This window comes from Musca domestica, unplaced genomic scaffold (genome assembly GCF_030504385.1).
Source record: "Musca domestica strain aabys unplaced genomic scaffold, Musca_domestica.polishedcontigs.V.1.1 49, whole genome shotgun sequence".
NCBI lineage: Eukaryota > Metazoa > Arthropoda > Insecta > Diptera > Muscidae > Musca > Musca domestica.
Window position 1 is genome coordinate 74978 of NW_026712344.1, and position 27523 is coordinate 102500.

General features: G+C 34.5%; 3 protein-coding genes across 6 annotated transcripts; 1 reads left to right on the forward strand and 2 right to left on the reverse strand.

The window, feature by feature from the left end:
* Nucleotides 1–1869: 1869 nt before the first annotated feature.
* On the reverse strand, nt 1870–4729 carry LOC101891426 (uncharacterized). Its single transcript, XM_020038840.2, has 3 exons — nt 4547–4729; nt 2170–2310; nt 1870–2107 (listed from the first exon to the last, which is right to left on the reverse strand). The coding sequence occupies exons 1-3, from the start codon at nt 4650–4652 to the stop codon at nt 1905–1907; spliced, it is 450 nt and encodes a 149-aa protein (XP_019894399.2). The 5' UTR covers nt 4653–4729; the 3' UTR covers nt 1870–1904.
* A 1801-nt stretch (nt 4730–6530) lies between these two features.
* On the reverse strand, nt 6531–11649 carry LOC101891250 (probable serine/threonine-protein kinase kinX). Of its 2 annotated transcripts, XM_020038841.2 has the most exons (6): nt 11491–11649; nt 9485–11425; nt 9333–9422; nt 9056–9268; nt 7375–7485; nt 6531–7293 (listed from the first exon to the last, which is right to left on the reverse strand). In XM_020038841.2, the coding sequence occupies exons 1-6, from the start codon at nt 11519–11521 to the stop codon at nt 6833–6835; spliced, it is 2847 nt and encodes a 948-aa protein (XP_019894400.2). In that variant the 5' UTR covers nt 11522–11649; the 3' UTR covers nt 6531–6832. The 2 variants fall into 2 exon arrangements, with proteins under 2 accessions (XP_019894400.2, XP_005189326.2); XM_005189269.4 differs by having other exon boundaries at nt 6531–7485.
* Nucleotides 11650–13549: 1900 nt separating this feature from the next.
* On the forward strand, nt 13550–27523 carry LOC101895988 (ankyrin repeat and sterile alpha motif domain-containing protein 1B). Of its 3 annotated transcripts, XM_059127934.1 has the most exons (9): nt 13555–14354; nt 15072–15856; nt 17924–18116; nt 21712–21914; nt 21986–22259; nt 25283–26186; nt 26263–26502; nt 26578–26709; nt 26774–27523. In XM_059127934.1, the coding sequence occupies exons 1-9, from the start codon at nt 14251–14253 to the stop codon at nt 26942–26944; spliced, it is 3006 nt and encodes a 1001-aa protein (XP_058983917.1). In that variant the 5' UTR covers nt 13555–14250; the 3' UTR covers nt 26945–27523. The 3 variants fall into 3 exon arrangements, with proteins under 3 accessions (XP_058983919.1, XP_058983917.1, XP_058983918.1); XM_059127935.1 differs by lacking the exons at nt 21712–21914; nt 21986–22259 and having other exon boundaries at nt 13556–14354; XM_059127936.1 differs by lacking the exons at nt 21712–21914; nt 21986–22259; nt 25283–26186; ... (1 more) ...; nt 26578–26709; nt 26774–27523 and adding an exon at nt 18264–18496 and having other exon boundaries at nt 13550–14354.

Here is a 27523-nt window from a genome sequence, read left to right on the forward strand (position 1 = left end):
AAATTTTGCACAAATCATTTGTTTGGCCCAAGGACGAATCCTATTGAAATTGGAGATAATCGGTAAAAAATTAGATGTAGCTCCCATATATATCTTCGTCCGTTTTGCCTTTTATTGTGCACCAAACGTGTAATATCAGCCCGAATAGTATGGAATTTTGCACATACAACCAAATTAGGCCTGAAAATAAGTATGCCGAATTTGATCGGAATCGGTTTAGATATAGCTATAGCTCCCATATATATGTTTCATCCGATTTGTTATTTTTGTCCTCCGCAGCCATAATATGCACTCTGTAACAACAATATTTGGGGAAATATATCAAATACAGCTCAGAAATACCTTTGCTAAATTTTGTCGAGATCGGTTCAGATTTGGATATAGCTCTCATATATAACTTCGTCCGATTTACCTTTGATTGTGCACCAAACGTCTGCTATTTGCCCAAATTGGATGAAATTTGGCACTTAAAATCGAATTGAGTCTTGAAGCTAGTATGTCAAATTTAGTGAAGATCGGTTAAGATATAGCTATAGCTCCCATATATATTGTTCATCCGATTTCTAGTATTTGTTACCCACAGCCGTAATATGCACTCCGTAACAACGATATTCAGGGAAATATATCAAATACAGCTCAGAAATATCTTTGCCAAATTTTATCGAGATCGGTTCAGATTTGGATATAGTTCCCATATATATCTTTACCTGATTTCAAATTAATTTTGCACCAAATGGGCAATACAAGTCCGAATTTAAAAGATACAAATGCTTCGGCATATTTAGTCCTTTGAATTTTAAATTATAATTATAATCATAGTAGGGTGTATAATTGAACTCTCCCATAAAAACTCTTAATTGTTATGTGGAGCTCAACTAACTTAGCAAAGTGGTGTAGGGTATCATAAAATCGGCCCCGTCCGACTTTAGGACTTTCTTTACTGGTTTTAGATCTACTTTCATAACATGCTGGATTGTCCCCATAATTTTGGAAAAAATTGAACTTTGTTGCACAATGTAAAGGATATGCTTAATTATAACTGATTCGAATGTATAAATTAGTTAAAACTTAGGATTATCTTGATTGAAGAAAGCTAAAAAACGTACTCATGAAATTATTATCAAAGTGAGCATTCCCAAATCTCTGACCAACAGTCACCCTTATCGCGTAGAAATTGTGAATATTTGTTCGCATGACAATTGTGAATCCCCATTCCCAAAATTAATATAATTATAATTTCTTTTTGTGAACTTTTATGAAAAAAAGTACATGATTGCATTTTTTGGAATGGTGATTTTTTTTTTGGGAAAATTTGTTACGCGATACGGGTGAGTGACTTAAAAATCAATATTTTTGCATTCGTATCAACCTAATATCCAGACATGCATTCATAAATATATTAGTGTGTTTGTTAGCAATTGAAAAAGGAAATTCGTTTTCGTTTCGTTTTTTCAGCTGTACTTATGTGCTTTTGTTGCCGCTATTGTAGTGGTTGGTGTCATTCCATTTGTTGACGACTTAACATTTCAAAGTGAATTTGAACAGAGCGCCATGGAATCCGGACTAGCTAAATGTCCTGTTTTTTTTTTCATTTTTTTGCGATAGAACAGCACACAACAATTGAAAGCAAGGAAGAAGATGTAAGTAAGTATAGCTAGCTCCTAAAGTTTGGTGTGTGAGGAAAGGTGATTTTACGAGGAAATTTCTACAAATGTCAGGAAACAAAGGTGAGGATGCCGCTAGAGTAGAAAGTAAAAACAATTTCCTTAACATTTAAAATGTCAGAGTAACAGTCAGCCGCCATCAGACACGGCAAGGCGATAAGCCATGCAATTATCTTGGGTATTATTTTTCACTGAAATTTAGTAAAAAAAAATGTGTATTGTATGTCACAAAGTAATTTTTCAAGTTCTAAATCCAGCATAGCAGACACACACAAAATAAATGATTATTTGCAACAATTTGAAATTTTGCAGAACACCACTGGAGGCGCCAGAACAATAATTATTAATGTTGCACTCATCCGAACTGCATTTGCAACAATGGACATTTTTTGCATCACATTTCTCCAGATCATCACAGCCTCGGGCAAATTTAATACTCGTGTCTGTGACAGCAGAATTTTAGAAATAATTCTTTTCGATTTATTCTTGATCATTAGATGCTTACCATATTCACCAATTTCGCCAGTTTGTCCCAACAGTACAGCACATCCAGTTTTACAGGTTTGCAATAGCTTGTAGCGAGACTTGTAACTCTGCAGACTAATGCATTCAACATTTTCGCCACTACAGACGTAACACTTGACACCTAAGATAACAGAGGAGGGGAAATTGAACTTGTTTCGAATTAATAATGGCAGAGTGAGATGAAAAAACTGCAATCAAATTCAGACTGCTGTCATTCCTAAGCCACTCGTCCGAAAGCTTTTAAAATTATTCCAGTGACAGCCCATTATATTGTTTACAATCGTTGGTGAGAATTTTCCAGAAAAAAAGGTATTCGCGATGGAATTCAAGCGTGATTGTGTGATTTCTTTATATTTGGCTGGAAAACCACAAGTGGCTATCGTTAGGGCTCTGCAGCGTGATACTGGTAGCGTAGCCCGACGTCAAGGAAGTGAACGGAAGAAAACAGCAACATCATCAGAAATGGTTCGAAATATAAAGAAGAAGCGACTTGATCGAAACCTGCGTCGCAGTGGCCGAAAAATGGCTTGTTAGCTGAACTTATCGCAATATTCCATTCGGCAAATATTGAAAAATGAGCTCGGGGTAAAACCATTGAAATTCCAAAAAGTGCAAGAACTTACACTGCAACAGAAAGAAAATAGACTCAAAAGAGCTAAAGAGTTGCTTCGCTTGGCCGAAAGTGGTGAACTGCCGAATTTGGTTTTCTCCAATGAAAAAACATTCGCTGTCCAGCAGTTTGTGAAAAGAACAAACTGATCGTGTTTACTTGCCAAAGAGGTCAGCTGAAAATGTGTACCTTCGGTTGGCCACCAGAACTCAAGCGCCGGCCATGGTGATGGTGTGGGACGCCATAACAGCCAATGGGAGAGCGACCATCGACCGTGGCATCAGAAGAAATGCCGAATATTATCGCGAAAATATTTTGGAGGGTGCACGCAAATATTTTGCGCCACCCAAGAATGGTAACAAAATGATGTTTCTTGCTTCATTTCCAGCGCATAATGACCACCAAAATCTTCGGATACCAATCTGTTGGACTATTGAGTCTGCGGTATTTTGGAAAGCAAGGTTGGCACTAAAAAATACCAAAGTATCGATCACCTCAAGCAAGCGCTTCGCCGCGAATGGGCCAATATACCGCAGAGAAACATTCGGGCAGCGTGTGACGGTTTCATTGGCCGTTTGAAGGCCATAATTCGTGCCAAAGGTGACCAATTCGAATAAATCTAAACTTATTCTAAAATTTAATGCTATTTCCGACATTTTTTTCTTTGGTTCAAAAAAATTAAAAAAAAATGTAAAAATGATAGCGTTTGAATTTGTTGCAGTTTTTCATCTCACCCTGTAAATATAAATGACTTTTAAAAGTCCTCAAAAAAAGTCAGATTTTTTGGTCTTATAAAAGATTCCCATTAAAAACTCTAGAAATGTTAATTGACATTGAAATCAGAGCTCTTTACCCCCGATTAGCATCAGCACCACTCAGCATGCCTATATGAAAGGCAAATCCATTGAGACAGCGCAACATGTTGTCGTGGGTCACATCGAGAAAAAATATGCATGATTCTCTATTTACCTTGGTAGATTACTTCGATATGAGGGGAGCCTTTACCAATGGCACACTCGAATGTATGATCAGCCAAGATAAGGAAGAAATTGAGACAGTCGAACATTTGCTCGGCCACCGTCCAACTCACATCAATGTAAGACTCATTCTCCAACACAGAACCTGAAGTAATTCTTCCTGAAGATTAAAGTAGCTAAAGACGACAGGATGAACTTTTAATCCTCGACTATTATTTAATCATCATATTATTTGCCCAATATCTTCTCTTTTCGCTTTCCTTTTTTCCAAATTAGGATGAACAGCCGGATAACCATAATACAACGGCACATCCTTTAACCCAACCTAACCTTCATTAAAGATCCATAATTTATAGTCGTTAAAAAATATTTTAAATAATCCATGATATTTAATTTAATCTTGCACAAGAATCCAGCCCATGACTTATGTCAAGCAAAAAATTCTCTTAGGTATGTTAAAAATCTGATAGTCCTATAAATCATCCATTTTCACCCTTTAAACATGAAACCAAAGGAGTCAAAGACGAAGGAAACCCCATAAGACGTCAGCTCCAAAGACATTCACAAACGATCTTAAAGTAGTATTAATCACCAAAAGTAATCGGGAGAAATCGTAATAGAAACTATTTATATCAATTGAAAAGCAAAACTAAACCCAAACAGGAGTTTACCGTTCTTTTTACCGCCAAAATCTTCAAAAGAAAATTGTGCGAAGACTACGTATTTACTGTTTTTCAGTCAAACCTTCCATAACGACGTTAAGATTTTACCTTCTTCTTCACCACCATCTGCTGGAGCCGCTTCTTCATCATCTCCCGCAATGGGTTCGGCCGTCAATAGCAATGTTATAATCAACAAAGTCCCGGTAACTTGCATTTTATTCAATGAGCTGACTTATAAAAGCGAAAATTCTTAAATTCAAATATTCAAATAACTCAAAATAAAAAATCTGATTAGTTTGTCAGATATGATTTGGATATTTCGTACACTTTTGTGCCTCACAAAAATGGGTACGATTTACAATTTATCTACAGGGTGAGATAAAAACACTGCAACAAAGTCAAACGCCATAATTTTTACTTTTTTTAATTTTATTGAATGAAAGCAAAAATAATGGTTGGAAATAGCATCAGATTTTAGAATATGTTTAGATTTGTTCGAATTGGTCACCTTTGGCACGAATTGGCGAAATGGCCTTCAAACGGCCAATGAAACAACCACACGCTTCCCGAATGTTGCTCTGCGGTATTTCGGCCCATTCTCGGAGAAGCGCTTGCTTGAGATAATCGAAACTTTGGTATATTTTTAGTACCAACCTTGCTTTTCAAAATACTCCAGACACAATAATCCAACGGTTTGGTGTCCGGAGATTTTGGTGGCCATTGTGCGCTGGAAATGAAGCGAGGAACCCCATTTTGTAACAATTCATGGGTGGCGTGTGCTAGGTGCGATGGTGCTGAGTCCTGTTGGAATTTCCAAGGTCTGCGGCCAAAATGTTTGTTTAAAGCCTTGGACACGCTTTAATAAACCCTCCAGAACATTTTGCGCGATAATATTAGGCATTTATTCGATTAATATGAGCGGAAAGCGATCATCGACTGTTATGGCGGCCCACAGCAACACCTTGGCCGGAGCTTGAGTTCTGGTGGCCAACCGAAGGTGCACATTTTTATCTGACCTCTTTGGCAAGTAAACACGATCATTTTGTGTATTTACAAACTGCTGGACAACGAATGTTTTCTCATCGGAGAAAACCAAATTCGGCAGTTTACCACTTTCGGCCAAGCGAAGCAACTCTTTAGCTCTTTTGAGTCTATTTTCGAACCATGTCTGCTGATGTTACTGTTTTCTTCCGTCCACTTCCTTTACGTCGGGCTACGCTACCAGTATCACGGTAACGAGCGATGGTACGAGACACACAAGATTTATTCACATTTAAATGCTGGAGTGCTCTAACGATAGTCACTTGTGGTTTTCCAGCCAAACATAAAGAAATCACACTGTCACGCTGGAATTCCATCACGAATAACTTGTTATACCCTCCGCCATAGTATCGAGAGTATATTAAGTTTGTCATTCCGTTTGTAACACATCGAAATATACTATGTAGGCCCTACAAAGTATATATATTCTTGATCACCATAAAATTCTGTATCGATTAGCGATGTGCGTCTTGAAAATTACTCTAGCTTCCGAACGAATTGAAGTAGATTGATAAAATTTTGCTCAAATGTATACTATGCCTGCAGGACTTTTGGTATTGAAAAAAATTGGAATTTGAAGTTCGTAATGGATACTAAAAAGACAGAAAATTGTCCGTGCAGGTCCACGTCTTCGTATAGACCCAATGTATCGGTACCTCCCGATATTCGGTATTTTGATGATTTTAGCTACATTATTCAATTAGAATAGGAGATGAGGTAAAGTGAATCAACATAATTTATCTTCCTACATGATTTAAGTTTAATAACATTGCTATGCTTATATGTAGTTTAGATTAAACGGGTTGTTCTTCCCTAGAGTTATCATAGCAGTCGACCCATATAAAACTTTATTTAATACCCAGTAAATAAAAAAAGATCTATATTAATTAAGAACGATGCTTCAAAGGTACTTATTTTCCCAATGGGTCTATTGGCACCTATGATTACAATAAATGTAAAAAATCACTACCGATTTCATACAGAATTTTCTTTCGTAACCTATTCTTCTATCTCCTCAATCGCTCGCATAATATAATAAACATCACAAACATACATTTTAAAAATGTTTTATTTCGAATAATTGTTCTTTCATCAATTATGCCAAAAATTTACATTTATATAGTATTACCGAAAAAATAGTCAAGAGAGCGAAACCACGCGAACAATGTCTTTTACAAGCACAAACTCGAAATCAACATTGAAACAAATATTATAAAAATAATTCAAATTGAAAAAGCGAACGACGAGTATCTTAACCCTTACTTATAAATACATCCTAAATATAATTAAATTAATTAAAAAATATAAAAATACATTTTAAAGCAAATTCAACAAATTGCAATATGAGAAACACTAATTTTCGATATTCTTTCTATGTTGCATTTGCAATTCAAAGCGACGATTCGAACGGACACCTTTTATAGCTGCCTCATTTTTACGTGAAGCGACACCAGCGCGTGCTGCCGGAACACGACCTTTGAACATATCCATGTGACGCTGTAACCGTGAAGCCATCTTATCCTGATTGGTAAGGCCTGTTGTTGTGGTTTTCTTCTGGGCAATCGATGTGTTAGCTGCGAGTCTACTTGATGCTGTACTGCTGCTGCCAGCGGCCACTTGTGTTGACAAATTGAATGTGGGCTTTTGTTTAAAAGAATAATTTGTATTTGATGAAACATTAAAGGATTGCGTTGGCTGCAAATGTTTTTTAGGTAACATGCTTGACGGAGCTACTGTTGTTTTTGATTTAGTAGTAGTTAGTGGTATCTTGGCATCTCTTGGATCCGGTAAATTGGATGATTTTGTATTTTGTTCTATGGGATTTTTATTTTGATTATTGAGAGGAGCTGGCAATTTTCTTGCAGTAGTTGCTATCGAAGTATTTGCTGACTTGCCTTGAATTTGACTTTGTGATGATGTCATATCTATGCGTTTCAAAGCCTTAGGTTTTTCATTTGTATTGCTGTTATTCCTCACGGAAGTTGAAATATTTTTCTGGGCCGATACTAAAAAAAGAAATAAGGGATAAGAAAATTATTAAAAAATTTATTTTTATAAATGCATGTATATAGTATATAATATATTTATTATTACATTGATCTCGGTAGAAACGAGACTATCGTTAAAATCCCCCAATATAAAAAATGATCCCTCTAAACACGACATGACATTATTCGCTAAGAAAGCGAGATTTCGCTTAGAGATTGAAAATGAAACCAACAAATAAATAATGAGCTATACTGCTGAACCAACAATGTTTATGTCGAATAGAATGGCAAGGCCTCTATATCAAAAAATTTTGATGTCAATAAATTAGTAAAAAAGCTGTAAATTCGGCCAGGGTGAACTTTAAATACCCTCCACCAATTTAAAAAAAAATAAAATCCGTTAAAAATTCTCTTAAAATCTTAAAAAAAACCGAATGTATCCGTTATGGTACGGTCTATACGACGACGTGGACCTGCATCATCAAAATATAGGGAGGTACTATTATATGGAGCTATACCAAAAAGTGGACCTGCATAGACACTTTTCTGTCTTAGGCTGTAGTATACATTTCGAACTTCAAATACGAAATTTGAAACAATTTCGGTGAATAAAGTCGCTGAAATCAACAAAATACCGAATATCGGGAGGTAACGTTATATAGGGGATATGCGAATACGTAGACCTGCACAGACAATTTTCTATGTTAGGCTGTAGTATCCATTACGAACTTCAAATACCAAATTTGAATCAATTCCGATGAAAAATGTCGCTAAAAATCATCAAAATACCGAATATCGGGAGGTACCGTTATATGGGGGCTATACGAAGACGTGGACCTGCACAGACAATTTCCTGTCTTAGGCTGTAGTATCCATTTCGAACTTCAAATACCAAATTTGAAACAATTCCGGTGAATAATGCCACTAAAATCATCAAAATACCGAAAAAGGGAGGTATCATTATATGGAGGCTATACCAAAACGACGACCTACATATCCCATTTTCAATACCAAAATTCTTGCAAGCATAATATACATTTGAGTGATTCCCACAGACGTACAGACGTCCGGACATCGTGGAGGGTATAAAAAGACACCAGAAAACACGTTCACAGTCTGAAGAAAATGTAAAAAATTATTTTATTTATTTCTTCTGGCCAATTTGTTACTCATAAATACCATGTATTGTTGTACCGTCCACTTATTTTTTAAACTTCATTCTACTTTTTGATATGATGATAAGGCATGCCTGTGAATTACATTTCTCAGTGCATTCCGAAACGATAGTTATTTAGGATTTCTTGCATTTTAGTATTTCTTTGTTTTTATTTACATCCCCCCTACATTGCTTGCACTCTAGGGGTTGTTTTTTAATTTCTACCTAAACCCAGTCTTAGGCCTGTTGTTGTCTTAGGCACATTGTTGTTAGAAAACAACAATTGGAATCGTAGGGAGGGGGATCACCATTAGTAGTGTACATAGATAAAATAAAATGTCAAAAATAAACAAAAAGACTGTACTGGGCCAACAGAATATAAAAAGTATCCTTCTTCTTATCGACATATTTGAAAAAAAAAAATATTTTTACCTGGCCTTATTTTGCTGTTGGAGTTGATTAAATTTTTAGAGCGTTCCTGTTTACGAGCGACATGATCAGCTAAATTTTCCATTTTCTGGAACTGTTTTTGATGAATAGCAGCGAAGTTTGGTAATTTTGTGCGTGCCGGTTTGGACATACTTGAGGTCAGTAAAGTCGATGATGATGTCGTGGTTGAATTTAGGAAATGTTTGGAATTGGCCACTGAAAAGAATACAAGAAAAATATTAATGAGATAATTTAAAAACACACTTCCAAAAGAACTTACTTGGACGTGGAAGTCTTGAGGTTACACACATGGATTTTGACATAGTGGACTCATCAAAAGAATATGAACGTTTGCGCCTTGTTGTTACATCTGTAAAAGTAACTCATTAATTAATTATGCTTACTACAAATAGCGCTTCTTAAAATACTTACTTTTATTTCCATCTTCTGATTTTTGCATATTTTGCTTCACATTTTTCTGTATTAGTTTATCTAAATCTTCAATAATTGCTGTCTGGTTTGCTGGACTATAGAAATTCACTGCTTTTTGTTGTGCCTTTTTGGCACTTCTGGTAAGTTTGGGCACTGGAACTCCCAAACACACGGACATGGACCTCTTACGTATGCCTCTTAAGACAATATCTCTTGGAGTCATTGTTGTTAGTTCGGATGTACTGAAATTTAAGTTGTCCTTTTTCAAATGTAATTTTTTGTCACTACCATGCATTGGAACTATTTTAGGTTTGCTATCGCTTTTAGTGCGATATGGTGTTAGTTGTCTGACTGTCATTTTTGATTGTTTGGGTGTTGAGGGTGAAGATGGAATTTGATTGCTAAACATGACCTTCGACTTTTTCTTGGCTGGACCATTCTCCTCCTCCTCTTCATCATCAGACAATTGTAGTTTGTCCATTTCTGTTGTCTCTATAGAAAGCGGTAAGTCACTTCCTTTAGCTAAATTGTCCACCTCCATTAAATGTCCTTCAACATTCGATGTTTTTGTGACATCCTCAGTAATTCCTGCATCGAATGTCTCATTTAGATTGACCGTTTCTTCTTCTTGAGGCTTCTCATTATTATCTTCACAGTCATCATCATCATCGCAGAGTATTAACGAAGGCATTTCTTCCGGTTGTTCGATTAATGCCACATTCTGGGTTTCCTCCATTTTGACCTCTTCTCTAATGGATACATTAGCTGAGTCATCATCATCATTGATAGGATTTAAACCAAGATCATCAATGTCGATTTCTTTTGATTTTAAATAACAACCAAAGGAATCGTTTTCCACGGATGATTTTCTCTCCTTATATTCTTCGTTCTCATTCTTAACTTGTTCAATAATGGAATCATCTTTTATTGAAATCATCGATTCTTCTTGGACACTTAAATCAGCAACTTCTTCCACTTTCAAATAGGGAACATCATTTATTGTTTTCTTTTCTTCCTCCTCTTGTTGTTGTTGGATTATCACCTCTTTTACATCGTCCTCTTCATCGTCCTGAATTAATTGAATATCTTCCTCGGGATTTTCATCTTCTTGCATTAAGTTCATTGTATGTTCAGGCTGTTCTTGTGGAATTTTATCGATTACACAATTAATCTCTTCAGGATTTTTCTCTTCCATTTTGGGAAATATAACATCCTCTATTTCTTTCTGTTCCAAAGGAATTTCTTCATGCACTTCTGGGTTTGGAATAACTTCTTTGAATAGTTGATTTCCCTCTTCCTTGACACCTTTCACTTCCATAACATTTTCATTGTTCTCCATCACATTATCGGGAACAATCGAGATTTCAACGTCTACCTCCTTTTTGACGTGTACAGTTGCATCATCGGTTTCTTCACTTCCACGAGAAGAGACGTGAGCAACATTTTGTTCGTCCAATGCAGTTTCATTTAAATTCCTCCTACCACGGTTGGTGGTAGTGTTGCGCCTAGATTTTCTTCCACGCTTTGTTGAAGATCTTCCAACACTTGCTGCAGACCACTTAGGATATTCTTCCTCAATTTCATTCTCGTTCTCCTCATTGTTTTCATCCAATGGTTTGAGTTTCTTTCTAGCTGACCGTCTTGTTGAATGTTTCACAATATCATCATAATCTTGCGGTGGCTTAATACTTTTCCGGCAACTTCTACGCGGAGTTTGCAGCATATCCTGCAATACAGATTCCGATGCTTGGGGAGTACAAGCAGTTCCTTTGACCTGCCTCCTCCTAGTGGAAGGAGTTTTGGGTAATGGTGCCAACTCTTCATCATTTTCCCTCTCTTCATCACTTTCGTCTTGTGAAAGTATCATTTCAACTTCCTTTTCAAGATTTTTCACTTTTCTTGAACGCCTTGATACATTTTCAAGGGAATGGGTTAGTGGAGCTATGGATAACAATGAGATCATTAGTTAAAAATGTCTTACTATTTTTCCTGCATGTATAACTTACCCCCATCACTTTCATTCGAATTTTCCATCATGTATAGTTGCGCAAATTGTTTCTTCAATATTTTTAATTCAATACAGCGATTAAAACCCTTATTTTATTTATCCTAACAAGAGCGTCCCTAGCAGTTGTTGTTTCTTTTAGAGAAAATTTTTGAATGCCGTTATATTTTCAAAAGTCCACCAACAAAGCTTGGTATGTTTGGCAGCACTTTTTGGGAAGTGTTCGTATTACAGGGACATATACAAAAGGTGCTGACTATGAAACGAAACGTATTTTGTTTCTATACATTCAGATAGTACAACAAGGATGCAAATTTATGAACATTGTACACATTTGACATAGATAAATATATAATTATTTGTTGATATGTTCATTTTGAAAATTGTCATCTTATTTTGACATATATATTTGTTCCTTATTGTTTTCTTTGAATTAATTTTAATTAACATTTCTTGCCTTTACTTCAATACAATAAAAAGGTATTGCGCGTGGTACATGGTAAAAGAATACAGGTGGATGCATAAACGATTGGGAACATTGATGTGTCAAACTAGCTAGCTAAGCTTTTTTTTCAAAAATAAGATTTTATCTGTTTTCTTTTACTCCGCCCATCGGAGGTTGTTATGGTATACATTTTTAGGTCTTCAGGTCCGTCCTTATATAATTCCTTTATAGTCCACTTTTGTTATCCCTTAAAGGATAAAGTTCATATTATCGGGTTTTCATTATTAAACCATTCCGTTAAAATCAATGCTCATTGATGATTCAATGAAGATATGGCAAGCTTCTTGTGAAAGTAACTGGTAGTCGCTGTATTTTTTTCACAATGTCATCTTAATTTATTAGTTTAAAAATAATTTGTAATTAATTTCGTGAAATAAATCTATAATTCAGTTCTTCAATATAAAATAAACGATTAGGGTTATCCATTTGTTTATGTTAATAAATTTTGCTGTTATTGGCATATTATCAATATAAAATATGGCAACATAAATTTACTTAACTTGTAACAATGAAAAATGATTTATGTGTTCGATAACCGGCCTTAATGTTATGATACATAAACAACTTGGCACGGCATTGAAATCAGGTTCCCATCTCTGATTTGTTTAGGTACAATGAATTAATTTTGACAATGAGATGTTGTCAGACGAATAATTTCGAAAAACAAAATTGTAAACATATAATTGGATTACATTACCTTGTTAATTCTACCATGGTAAAATTATTTCCATATTATAAAGGAATGTCAGAGACGCGCTCGAATCCCTCATAATTTATAATTTATTAATATGTAATGCAATGATGCCAAACAGTTTTTGTGCCATCCCCTTTAAGGGGATGTTTATTTGTGTATACACACAGCCAAAAGCATGGTAGAAGAATAAAGGTAGACGCATCGACACAGCTGCTGGGACAATGAACTGTCAAACCAATTTTGGAATTGAAAATGTTGAATGAAAATTATTTAAATGTGTAAAAATGTTTATAATAACCTCCGAATGACGTCGTATAAGTAAACATATAAAAATCTACTTATATTTGAAAAAAGCCAAATGATATTGAAAAGTAGAGTCACATTAGTAACCGTGTTGAAGGAAAATAATGAATTGTTCAATGTATTATCATGAGCAAATACCATTTTACATGTTTTGTGGTAATTCTAATGCAAAATGCGACTTTAGAGCGTACCGCATTAAAACACCGCTATGCGTTCCCTTAAAAAGTAGATTCCGCACCGGATCGGTTATAAGAACATTTATTTTTGTATGATAAATTTAAATAACCAAACATATTCTATAAATGATTGAAAATCCAGATAAGTGTTTGACTTAGTTTAATTTCGAGACATTATTAACAGTAGGTCATTTACGAAAAAGACAGCCAGTGCCAGAAAGGACAAAAAAATAAACTGATATTATAAATTATTACAATCAGTTGATAAGCAAGCGATACCACCTATTAAACAATGTCGACGGTTCAAAGCCCATGTACGGACAATGTACTCAATTAAACTACGTGGCCGTGTGATTACTTCATTGAACGCCGCTGCTTGACAAATTGGCAATTGGATCGTTTTCTTTGGGGCTGAGAGTTGAGTTGGGGAGCAATTTTAATTAAAACAGTAATTAATAAATTTATATTAAATTCCACGAGAAAAACGTGTTTTATACAATACAATAGTGATTTTAAAGAATAAGTTGTAAAACAAGAAATGACAATTATGTTGTAAATGAAAATGAATTTAAAAAGTAGTAAAAGCAACAAGTGAATGAACTCGTAAAAAAATTTTTCGATCAAATCCCTATAATCTGTCTCTCCTTGAGTGCGCGAGCGAGAGTGTGTTCGGTGTTGTTTTTTTCTTAAATTTCAACTATTTTTTGACATTGCTCAGGGCTGGAGAAAAAAAGAATAAAAGACCTTGAATTCTTGTATGCTGCGAGCTATTGTGTAAACAAATGCGGGATAAACAGTGATAATTTGTTTAAATAATTCTCAAGCAGTGCTGTTGTTGGTGTTTCAAAAAGAAAAAAAAAAACATTCATGTTCGCTTGTGTTTTGAAAGTCGTTGCTGTTGTTTTGTTCGTGCATGAAAGGGTGGTGGTGGGTGGAGAGTGTCAATCAACAGCTGATCAATTCTCTTCTCTCATCATTTGAATGCAAGATGATCCCAATTTTAAATTGCTGACAATTAGCTACTGCAGGCATTTACGAAATTGTTAATTAATCTTTTTGTCAGTTGTATATGGTTCTGTAATAATGGGAAGATCTCAGGATTTATTGGACGCGGCCAGAACTGGCAACATTAGTGTTGTTGGCAAAATTCTGGAACATTATGCCAAAAAAGGAGGTCCACTTTCTAGGTAAGCGAAATACTTTCATTTTTAAACATGCACTACTTATCGCATTAATTTATAGATACGTACGTACATACGTAAGAAAATGTTGGTTTGGGTCGTTGAATTAAGGTCATTACGGTCTTGAATGCCTATCGAAATTTACACCTTTAATGTACATACATTTGCGAGAAAAAAATAGCACACCCTTCTAGCAACGAGAGGTTGAAAGACATAGGGAATGTACAATTTTTAACCGTTTGAGAGTTATAGTCAACTAATTAATATTATTTTTGATTCGTATTTTTATAAACTCCTAAACGGTTGAAAAAGGCCCCATAACCTGGCTGAAGATGATTTGAATTTTAAACATCCATTTACTTGTCTTTGTCTTTAGAATAACAAAAAATCAGGATAAACATAGTATCTTTATTTTAAATAACTGAAATATTTGTAAAAATTAAAAGTAATTATAGAACTACTTTAGAAAGAGGGGGAGACTGTTCTACGAAATAACACATTAGTGATTGAATTAACATGCCTACACGACTAACATTACTGTATTCAAAATTATACCAACATATGACATCATTTTAGAAAATTTAGTGTATTTGCATACATAAATGTTTCCTTTTTGTTTATTAAAAATTTGTAAAATTTTTAGAAATAGATGAGTGGTCTTGGCCCCGACTTGTTTCCCATAAATTCAATTTAATATGTAATTTATGTATTTTTTATTTTTAGTTTTCGACGCAGTCCCAGTTTAAATGCACAGGATATGAATGGTTATACACCACTACATCATGCCTGCCTGAATGGTCATGAAGAAATTGTACGACTACTCTTGTCGCATGATGCTGCCACCGATGTACCTGACATTCGCGGTTCCACGCCTCTGTATCTTGCATCATGGGCTGATAAGCCTGATATTGTTAGAATGCTTCTAATGCATCCCCGAAGACCCGCAAATCCAAACGCCCAGAACTCACAAAATGAAACACCTTTACATTGTGCTGCCGAACATGGCCACAATGCTGTAGTAGCAATACTTTTATCATATGGTGCTGATCCAACAATACGAAATAATAGTTTCCAAACTGCTTTGGATTTAGCTTCACAATTTGGTCGTCTACAAGTGGTGCAAATATTGATAAGAACACATCCTGAACTAATTGAGCCGTTTCGTGTCTACAATGAAATTGTCGCTCTAGAAAATGGGCATTCACCACCCTATACGATAACACCAACAAAACATATTTTTACACATTCATGCCTGCATCTTGCTGCACGTAATGGTCATAAGAAAGTGGTGGAAACGTTATTAGCAGCTGGTGTAGATGTAAATATTTTGACAAATTCCGGGTCCGCTTTACACGAAGCGGCATTGTGTGGCAAAAAGTCTGTTGTATGTACACTATTACGTGCCGGAATCGATCTATATGCCGTCGATGGAAATGGACGAACGGCATTGGATGTCTTAACCGACTATCCACCACATGTTACCTATGAAATTGTTTCGATAATTAAAGGTAGGTAAAATATTCATGTGAAGTATAATTTTGATGAAGTGTGTTCACAATTGCTTTCATTTTTGCGTCTAAGTTTCAAGAAAACAATAGTAATAATTTCAATTTTGAAGAATTAGCATTTCACTAAGATATAATTAAACTGTACACATAAAAAATAATTGAAGGAAAAATCCAGTTATGAAAGGTTATGAAAGTATAGCTAAAAATATGTGTATTGGCGTTTTGAAAATAAGTTTCCCCTCTTCCATTTTTTTAAATTATCGGATAAAGATTCCTTGGAGTCCTTACTTTTTAGCCATATACTGTTTTCAGCAATATTACATATAACAATACGAGAATTGTTTTAGTAAAAAATGCTAGCCCTCAAGTTTATCAAAGTAAGGGTCTTTTTGGTCTTTTTTTCAAAATATTCTTAAAAACAACCTCTAAACGACATCATAGAAATTCAAAATATTCGACAATGTATGTATCTAAATGCCAGGAATTCAACACATTCACACAATTACTTTCGGAGTCGATTTTTGCATGTCAGTCCGTCCATGTATTCTTGTAAACAAAATGCAGGTCGCATTTATTATCCGATTGAGATGAAATTTTGTAAACAATATTTGTTTGGCCCAAGGGCAAACCTTATTGAAATTGGTGATAATCGGATCAGATTTAGATATAGCTCCAATATATCTTTAACTGATTTCGGTTTAATTGTGCATCAAATAGCCAATATAAGTTCAAATGACCTGAGTTTTGGCACATCCAAATGAATTCAGTCTAGAAGCAAGTACATCAGATATAGCTATAGCTCCCATATATATGTTTCATCCGATTTGGAGTTTCTAGTCACTCACGTGCGTAATGTGCAAAGGTATTTGGTACCAAATGTCAGATACATCCCAGAAATACCTCTGCCAAACTTTATCAAAATCGGTTCAGATTTGGATGTAGCTCCCATATATAACTTCAACCGATTTCGGGTTAATTGTGCGCCAAATGCCCAATATCAGTCCCAATGACCCGAATTTTGGTACCTCCGACGAATTCAGTCTAGAAGCAAGTACACCAAATTTTGGTGAAAATCGTTTCAGATATAACTATTGATCCCATATATATGTTACATCCGATTTGGTTAAGTCTCTCATATTCTCAATATCCATTCCACAACAATGATATTTGGTGCCTGATATCATATAGAGATCGGAAATACCTCTTTATTAAGATTGGATCAGATTTGAATATAGCTGCCATATATACCTTCAACCGATTTCGGCTAAATTGTGCCCCAATATCAGTCCTAATGACCTGAATTTTGGTACATCCGACCGAATTCAGTCTAGAAGCAAGTACATCAAATTTGGAGAAAATCGGTTGAAAATTAGATATGCATCCTATATATTAGTTCCCTCTGGAACCAAACTATAACTACTCTAAAGCCAAAAGTTGATAGTTGATATGACGTACTTTAAATAAATTATTATGCTACGGGAGCTCTACTAAATATGTGTAGGGTATCATATGGTCGGCCCGCCCGACTTTTGACTTTTCCTTATTGGTTTTGATTTATTGTTATTTCTCTCAGAGTTCTTTAAGTTTGGTACGTTAAAAAGTACATTCCTATCATTTCACACGCAATGTTTTTAAATTTAAATTTAAGGTCCAAATTTGCTTTGTATTCTAGTAAAACAACTCATTTAAGTGTTTATTGCAACTTAGATTGCGTTGTCTTTTAAAAACAATTACATTATTATATTTTCTCATCATACTCAAATAATCTCTAGACATACTTAAGAATGTACACAAATCGTTTGTTGTTTGTCCAGCCGCTGTTTACATGACCAACTTTTTGACTATGAACAGATAGAACATCACACACATTCTGCCTGCATTTTTATTAGTGGTCAAGTGTGTAGGAGGTATACGTAGCGGCAGCGATGGCAAAATCCAGTAATTTGCTGCCATACATTAGAACGTTCAGTGACCTGTTGCTGGCAAAATGTTTAAAAGTTCTGATAGCATTGTTTTATTATTGTGTAGATGACTCATTAATTATGTACATTTCTTATGAAATTGCAGATTTTTGCCAGGAGAGCTGTAGAATGGAAAATAATTCTCATTTCATACCAATTAAAGATGTAAATGACAACACAGCAATGTCAAGATATGAAGATGAGTCGAAAGCTGAGCAGAACTACGTCATGGAACAACAGCAACAACAGAATAATCATCATCATCAGCACTTTGTGGAAAATCGCTCAATGACAATGAAGTAAGAATGACTTATCAAGTTGTCCCATTATAATGTTATTTATGTGTTTTCTTTTTGTGTGTGCGTGTTTACTACGCTCCTAATGCCATTACTTTTCTATATCCATCTTCATGTTTGCACCATATCATCTGTGTTATGCACCTCTAGCAACCACAACCAACACCACCACCATCCATCCATGCATCCACGATACAAACACAATGCACCAATTCCTAGTATTTATTGTCAACAATTCTTATGGATATTATTGCTTATGTGAAAACCAAAAAGTTTGTCTATTCCACCCTGGATATGCAAAACATGTTGTTAATTTAAATGTTTTAAATATTAATCTGATGGTGATCTCATATTGCATTATTTACAAATTATACACTAACATTGTTGTGATATTTTTTTATATTTATTCATGTAATAATAATTTGTTATTTTTTAAATACATCTACATACATTTTTAGACATTATACGACGATGTAAACAGTCATTTGTACTAATTTGCTTTATGTGTCACATATTAAAATTAAGCATCTATTTACAAAGTATTGGGTATTATAAATTGACTAGTTTCAGTGTACTTCTCTGAGAATAGTGATAACTATACTTTATGTTTAAATTTTCATCGTAAGAAGCTAATTAAGCTTATTCAAGCAGAAGAATTTAAAAATTACTTAATTTATGCAGTAGAATGATATTTATTTGTCTGGGATTGAGAACCTTAAATGTTATCAGATCTCCATGTTAGATTATAAGCCGTGGTATATTAATTACAAATACATTGTGAAAAATGCATTTACACCAATAGTTACTGAGGCCGACATTTTCAACGAAAAAACGTAAATGGTTTTAAATAAAACTGTGCAACAAAAAATAAATTACAGGAAGTTGAGCTAAAAACAGAAGATACGTGTGCTGGTTTTTTAAAATCAGAGGGCCAATTTATCCCCTCTTTCACATTTTTTTTTCTTTTTTTTTTTTTGAAAAGTTCGAATAAAAATTCATTGGAAGATATGCATTTTTGGATTATTGTATTTTTGACAATATTATGGGTAACAAGACGAGGATTATTCCTATTATTAATCCAGTCCAATCCAATCCAATGGGATAGGTCAAAAACGTATTCAAAATATAAAAAACAGTTTTAGGGTTAAAACCGACCATCACCTAAATATATGTAAAATTCGCCTAAACCGCATCCTCTTAGAAAGACAACGCGAAGGAAAAAAAATACTCATTATCACATTTTACTATAAGTCACAAAAGGATAAAATCTCAATTTCCAATATACTAGGTGAGATAAAAAAAACTGCAACAAAGTCAAGTGCCATAATTTTTACATTTTTTTTTTTAAATTTTATTGAATGAAAAAAAAAAAAAAATGTCGGAAAAAGCATCAAATTTAAGAATAAGTTTAGATTTGTTCGGATTGGTCACCTTTGACACGAATTGGCAAAATGGCCTTCAAACGGCCAATAAAACCGTCACAATAGTCCAACTGATTTTTATCAGAAGATTTTGGTGGTCATTGTGCGCTGGAAATTAAGCGAGAAACCTCATTTTTTAACCATTCTTGGGTGGCGCGTGCTGAGTGCGATGGCGCTGAGTCCTATTGGAATTGCCAATGTCTGCGGCCAAAATGTTTGCGTGCCCAAGGCTTTAATAGACCCTCCAGAATATTTTCGCGATAATATTCGGCATTTATTCTGATGCCACGGTCGATTAATACGATTGGAGATTGACCATGGCCGGCGATTGAGTTCTGGTGGCCAATCGAAGGTGCACACTTTCAGCTGACCTCTTTGGCAAGTAAACACGATCATCATCGGAGAAAACCAAATTCGGCAGTTCACCATGTACAGCCAAGCGAAGCAACTTTTTAGCTATTTTGAGTCTATTTTCTTTCTGTTGCGTTGTAAGTTCTTGCACGTTTTGGAATTTTAATGGCTTTACCCCGAGCTTATTTTTTTAATATTTGTCGAATAGAGCATTGCGGTATGTTCAGCTCCCGTGCCATTTTTCGTCCACTGCGACGCGGGTTTCGATCAAGTCGCTTCTTTACTTTTTGATTTCTGCTGATGTTGCTGTTTTCTTCCGTCCACTTCCTTGACGTTGGCTTACGCTACCAGGCTACCAGTATCACGGTAACGAGCGATGGTACGAGACATAAAAGATTTATTCACATTTAAATACTGGAGTCCTCTAACGATAGCCACTTGTGATTTTCCAGCCAAATATAAAGAAATCTTGAATTCCATCACGAATAACTTTTTTTCTGGAAAATTCTCACAAAAAAGCTTTTGTACGCTTGTAAACAATTTAATGAGCTGTCACTGGAATAATTTTAACAGCTGTCGGACGAGTGGCTTGGAAATGACAGCAGTCTGAAGTTGGTTGCAGTTTTTTCATCTCATCCTGTATTTGTTTATAAAAATACCATTCTTTATTTTTGAAATATTCAGAAGTTTTTTTCAAATTTGGTGCATTTTTTATAAATCCACTATCCAATAGCTAGTCTGAGTTGTGGAAGTGTGCCTAGTTTGGCATGTCCCATTAGTCGGCAGTTTTGAAATTTAAACTTAAATAACTAAGAATAGAATTGACCAAATAATGAAATAATTGAAACGGTGTTCTCTGCTCTCTTTTTTCTTTTTTTATTTAATCTCATTTTTTTAATTGAAAATCCATACGTTACCGATGGTAACCATACTATTCTTGATTTTTTAACTATATTTGGTTTAGAATGATAATTAAATAAAACACTATTTAAAAACTGGATTCTGGATTAAACTGTGAATTAGTAATATAGCATTGTTTTATATAATTTGAAATAAAAAATATACAAAATAATATTTTTTTTTTACTGAAATGCCATATGCCGAATACTGGCAAATAGACATGACGAGCATTGGAAAATGGTAACGACTACTGGCAAAAAAACTACTATTTTAGTAAAATTGCAAATTTTACAAAACAAATTAAATGTTTGTTTATTATTTCGAAAACTAAACAAAATTTGGAATCTGAACAACTTTATTTTTCTGCAATTGAAAGATTTCAATCAGAATGTTGAAAGATTGAAAAATCGAAAATCCTGAAAGTGCCGACTACTGGTACACTTACCCTATTACTCTAGTTTTAGAAAAACAAACTAAATTTTTTTAAAGATAAAATCTGATATTTGGCTTTACAACTACTAGGAAAATTAAATATTAGAGAGCAAGACTTGTGTGGTAGATTTCTGTCTTTTAATATTCAAAATTTGATTGATATTAATCTTTCAGTTTCTTCGACTGATTTTTTAGATCTTCCTCGACATATTTGTAGAAGAAACCTTTTTAATCTTCTTACACATCTGTCGAGGTGAATTTTTTAAAACAATTTTATTCAAGTGCTCATGATTTCATGTGTCTTAAGATTTTCATAAATATTTTTACTACATGCTCTGTTTCTGTCCAAAACATTTTCTTTCCAAAATGCATATATAAGTTCTAAAAATATAAACCACAAAACTTTCTTCATGTGTCTGTGTCTAATATTTGTAAAAATTGTCTTATCTCAAATGGTTACATGAAGTGTATAACACTTAATTTTTCTTTGTAAGTTCTTTGGATCGTCAAATATCCATCGATCGTTATACACCAATGGAACCGATATTGAATCCCAAATCAACTCTGCCAAAGAGCAATCGTTCAACACCAGAAACCCTGCTAGAATACAAGCCAGTTTATGCAACAAATCTTCTAAATAGACGTCTGGGTACGAATACAGAAAGAAAATTTCCCAAATTAGAAACGAATGCAAAAAGTAGGTAACCTACAAAGAGATTATTTTATAAATTTTGTACTGAAATATTGCATTGCTTTTGGTTTGAATAGAGGAAGAGAATGTATCCAATTTAAATTCCACACAATATCATTGTGTAGATGAATATGTAGAAATGACATTGCCGACCGGAAGTGCATGCAATACACCACGAACACCCAAAGCTACAGCAATGTCTCAAGTGCAAACTCCCTTACCAAGTCCTAGAAGAAATTTAGAATATTGTGATTATGCAAATATCAGTGCTATAATGGATAATGCACAAAACAATCGACGACAGGTACTTCGACAAGAACAAGAAGAAGATGGAGCTGATTGTAACAATAAGTAAGTTTAATTGGGATATTATTGTATCTTAACAAAATGGTATACTAAATGCTTTTGAATGTTTTATATAGTTATTTATGTAGTTTCTATCTCTGGATCTGATAAATACATAAATATTACTAACATAAATTTCACGTCGATTATTATAATAAAATCATGATTATCGTTTCTATTTATAATGTCGGAATTCTTTTTTTATCAATTTTGTATATATATTTGCATGATGTTTGGATATGTTGATTTCTTCAGAAAACCTTTTCTTTGAACTTATCAGATAGATACAACCCTTATAAAATTCGCTCAAAATTAAAAGCGACGTATTTGACAGTAAAGTAACATTAATATTATGTAAATCTTATGTTGGGTTACATTAGGTTATTACTACCCAAGGCACAGATAAGTTCGGAAAGTAAGCCCATCTGACCAATAAGTTTGTTGTAAAAATACATATTTGTGATTTGAAATTCAAAGAAAGTGGAGTTACAATAGTGTAAACATTACTATATTTATTGTCAAAAGTAGTCTTCTTGTTAGACCTTATATAGGCCTTGATTCGACCTTATATAGGGCTTGGTAAATTGTCATTCAGTATTTTTATCTTCCTAAAATTAAGTAAGAACATATAGGAGTTGTTGTCGATCTGACTCTTCTCAATCGGGTTCTGCCTCTAAGTCCAGTCTCAAAAAGGATGCAACTTGTGCGGGACTGGATTTAGGTGAGTAGGTTTGGCTAGACAGCGAAAAAGGTGCAGCGTGTCATGTGGTCCTGTGCCACAAGCAGGGCCGATGTTCTGCCCATCGCTGTCGATCCAGGCCCAATAGGAATTAATGCGATGGGAGGGGAATGGTCTCTTAACACAGTATTCACTCTATATCCTTCCATAACTTCTGAGACCGCGTTAGAGTGAGTACTAGTCCCGCTTGTTGAGCCTCTTGATCTAGAGGCTCTCTCTTATACCTTTGTATCTCTCTCTCTCTAGATCATGAAGGTCTTTCCCTACGTGCCTAGGCGGAGGTTGCCTATCCACCAGATGTCGATTCGGATGGCTCTGTCGGTAACACCAAAGCAGGTATTGCATTGACAGCATTTTGTTATACTTTCGCACAGATAAGACCTTCGCCTTCTCATGTAAATGGTCGACAGGTGTCATGAGGAGGAACCCTGTTGCGGTTCTAAGCGCGGCATTCTGGCAGGACTGAATATTTTTCCATTGCGTCGTAATAGCGTTGGGCTTTCAGGGGTATCGCGTTTGGTCATCTAAAGAGGTGATCTGATTATGTTCATCTCGAGTGCGGAATGTTAAAATTACTTCGTCACATCATATTCCGCCTTGTTACGATGGTGTGGACGAAATGGTAATAATAATGTAAAATACGATAACGAGGATCTATAGGTCTCTCCACGAACCATGCCTTAACGGCTTTTAGTAGCATTGTTGACAAAGGCTTTGACAGGAAGTATCTCCCATCTCCTTAGATATCGTCAGGTATCGCCCATAAAGTATATATATTTTTGATCAGCATAAAATTCTATGTCGATTTGGCAATGTATGTCCGTCAGTGGAAATCACTCTATCTTCCGAACGAAATTTAATAGATTGATAAAATATTACGCATGTATGTATATTATGTCTGCAGGACTTTTGGTATTGAATATGGGTCATGTAGGTCCACGTTCTGGTATAGCCCCCATATAACGGTAACTCCCAATATTCGGTATTTTGATGATTTTAGCGACATTATTCACCGGAATTGTTTCAAATTTGGTATTTGAAGTTCGTAATAGATACTACAGCATATGGCCGGAGATTGTCTCTGCAGGTCCACGTCTTCGTATAGCCTTATATGACGGTACCTCTAGATATTCAGTATTTTGATGTTTTAAGAGACATTATTCACCGGAATGGTTTCAAATTTGGTATTTGAAGTTCGTAATGAATACTACAGCCTATGACAGGAAATTGTCTCTGCAGATCCACGTTTTAATATAGCCCCCATATAATAGTACCTCCCTATATTCGGTATTTTGATGATTTTAATATAACGGCTACATTCGGCTACATTTTTTAAGATTTTAACAGCATTTTTAACGGATTTTATTTATTTTGAAAATTGCCAAATTCGTTCCAAATTATGTTTTTATTGCAAAATAGTTAGGCTTTATCCCATAATTGTTGTTTTTTTATAAAAACAACGTTTGTTAATGAGTGGAGAATATATGTACTCCATGGGGTCTAAAATGAATACTTCGAGATGTTACAAACGGAATGACAAATTCACTATACCCTACCATACTATGGTAGAGGGTATTAAAATTAATAATTAAGTGTGAGTGATCTAGTCTAGATTTAATTTCATTTCATATTTCTCTATTTTTAAGTGTTTGATAATTATTTTCCAATAGTAATTTACAAAACAAAAAGAGTATTAAGGTTAAACCATATCTTCTCACATGTAGAAACTGTCTTGGAATTTCCAAATATTTTGATCACATTTATTACAAAACATATCTACCTGAACGCAGAACAATACATAGATACACTATCTATTATAACAATTGATAGTACAATTACACCCACAAACAGGATACATCGATCTGGCATCATTGTTTTCGTTTGCCACGAACAAAAGGATATGGCGCACAGGATAGCACGTGCGCCATTTATGAATCTAACACACACATTTTTGTGGCAGCTGTAGACATAAAACAACGCCTCTCTTTGTATTAGTCAGTGATAACAAAATTTATTTAAAATAATTTTTATATTGAAAAAAATATATATTTTTAAGCAGAAGCATGTTAACAAACAATGCATTAAAAAGTTGTGATATAGTAGTTTATTCATTGTAGTTAGAGAACACAAGTTTCAGTCTTGTTAAGTAAACAACCGGATATTAACAAATATGTATATATTTTCCTGTTTCCCAAGAAGATTTTTAATAATGGTATTGTATTTGTGGCCAACATAGCAAGTGAATATTTCTTAAAAAAATTGTCCTTCTTTTGTTTTTACAAAATTCCAGTGATATTCAACCAAAGACGCCCACAGCGACCAACAATAATTTCGATACAAATAACAACAACAACGATTCTCGACGACAAAGCCAAGACCGCTCGGTACACTCCCCAACCCCAGATTATCCTCCACCTACTGCTTTTCAGGCCGAAACAACGATATTTGAATTTGTTAAACCACCACCGGACAAAAGTTGGAAACGCAAATCCTTACAACTGCAAAACCGCAATTCACAATTTTACAATAATCTCAAATCATTTATATGGGAAGAACAAATGGAGCCACCAGAAGAAGAGCAATTTGATTCAATTAGCAGTTCACGGGTATCCGAATGTGTTGAGGAGTTTGTTGGTGATGTACCCTTTGCCGGTTTATTTAAGGGCTCTTCATTGAATTTAGCCAGTGACGCGCCTCAGGAAACCGGAAACAAAAATCAGGCAATTGAAGAGTTACCAAGTGGGCTGAGATCACCAAGTTTGGTTAAATCGGTCCGACCAATGTCAACAAAAAGATCTTCTATGCAACTTCCAACGCCCACAGGCAATGAAGAAAATTCCCTAGAAAATGGTGTAGCGTCAAATGAAATAAAAACACCACCACCTGTTGTAACTGCCACTGCCAAAGAAAGTGAATTTGATTTTGATGCCTCAAAGGTGTGGGATGAAATAAATACAATATTTGAAAGTATTGGCAATGAGGTTTCCGCTGCCAATAATGAAACAACAAACACCACCTTAGATGCCATAAGTGATGAATGTAATTATCTCTCAAATACATTGCGCAAAAAGACTTTGACCATAAGGAAACCGGCGGAATTGTTATTGATTTCACCCGAACAAGAAGATGTCAATCCAAATTGGTGCCATTCGGCAAATACTTTGATATATGGCTATGTTCTCTACGATGTTTATGTGAGTAAATTTTAAATATTCATTAACAAATGGTAACTGAAATAGTTTTTTTTTCTTTCTTAATTTTTTAATTTAGTACTTGGGTTCCACAGTCATAAGGGAGTTACATGGTACCGTATCGACTAGAAAATCTATACAAAAGCTGAAACGTGAAGAGACACCTGCCCCCATAGAGTACAAAGGCCAAGATGGCAGTTTGATAGAAGATATCAACTGTTCAACACGTATTCTAAAGGAAACAAATGCACAGACACGTCTGAAAGTTGGTATAGCTCTTTCACATGCTGGTGTTAGATTTATCGACACTGAAAATAAGGTAAAAGCTAGCTACAAATTGGTAATTTGAAACATTTTTTTTTTATCCAAAAAAATATTTGTTTTACTTTTGCAGAGTACCATAAGTGTCCACGATATCGAGAACATTAATTGTGTTAGCCAGGATACGGATGATTTGAGATATTTTGCCTACATAACAAGGGAAAAGGACACTCATTATTGTCATGTCTTTATGGTTGATAGTTTGGTAAGTTTTAATTTTATTAAAAAAAATGAAAAAGAAATAAATTACATTTTTTCTTCTGTTACAGGACTTGGCCACCGAAATAATTCTAACACTGGGACAAGCCTTTGAGGTGGCATATCAATTGTCACTCATTAATCAGGAAGAATCCCTTGCCAATAATACAACTGAGGAATTAACAACGGTTGAGGAAGAAAATAAACGTATAAGTTATTGCGATATTGTGGACAATATTTAAACCCAAAAACTTATTAAAATTTATATGAAAACTTATTGTCATAAACACATTCTAATCAACAACGTATTTATATATTAAAATAATCACAAATTAATTATAATTGAGGCTTCTGTTAACGTCCGAATGAAGTTCCTTCTAACCAAACAAACAAGAAGTGTTTACAGTGTGGCTAAATTACGACGATAATGATGGACGACACCAGTACAAAATGTCTTTAAACCAAAATCCCCTTAGAGGCCATTGATTGAAAACAAATCTAAAAAAATAACTCGTATTATTCTAAAAGAAGAAATCGTCTTTGTTTAAATGTATTGTTCTAATGTATTCTTTTTTTATTTATTTGATAGAATTCAGCAAGAAAATTATCAAAATTATCTTTATTAACTGCTATAGCTATTATTATGTGTGTATTAATTTTCATTTGCAATATATATATTATTACTTACTAGTCTCGATGCCATTATATATGAATGTATTATTTTTGCATCCTCTTTGTATGTCGGAATTAATCCACAGTAACGTATAGTGCCTTTATGCAGCCAAATGTACCAAATAACAATAAAAGTGAATAATAATTAA

Excerpts from the sequence above, each read along its gene's own strand:
- LOC101891426 (XM_020038840.2), bottom strand. The coding sequence starts at position 4,652 with ATGCAAGTTACCGGGACTTTGTTGATTATAACATTGCTATTGACGGCC. Across the intron at positions 2,311-4,546 it reads AGATGGTGGTGAAGAAGAAG|GTGTCAAGTGTTACGTCTGT; the intron begins GTAAAATCTTAA and ends CTGTTATCTTAG. Across the intron at positions 2,108-2,169 it reads TGGCGAAATTGGTGAATATG|ACACGAGTATTAAATTTGCC; the intron begins GTAAGCATCTAA and ends CTGCTGTCACAG.
- LOC101891250 (XM_005189269.4), bottom strand. The coding sequence starts at position 11,521 with ATGATGGAAAATTCGAATGAAAGTGATGGGG. Across the intron at positions 11,426-11,490 it reads TTCGAATGAAAGTGATGGGG|CTCCACTAACCCATTCCCTT; the intron begins GTAAGTTATACA and ends TGTTATCCATAG. Across the intron at positions 9,423-9,484 it reads ATCAGAAGATGGAAATAAAA|ATGTAACAACAAGGCGCAAA; the intron begins GTAAGTATTTTA and ends TTACTTTTACAG.
- LOC101895988 (XM_059127934.1), top strand. The coding sequence starts at position 14,251 with ATGGGAAGATCTCAGGATTTATTGGACGCGGCCAGAACTGGCAACATT. Across the intron at positions 14,355-15,071 it reads AAAGGAGGTCCACTTTCTAG|TTTTCGACGCAGTCCCAGTT; the intron begins GTAAGCGAAATA and ends TTTTATTTTTAG. Across the intron at positions 21,915-21,985 it reads ATTAGAAACGAATGCAAAAA|AGGAAGAGAATGTATCCAAT; the intron begins GTAGGTAACCTA and ends TGGTTTGAATAG.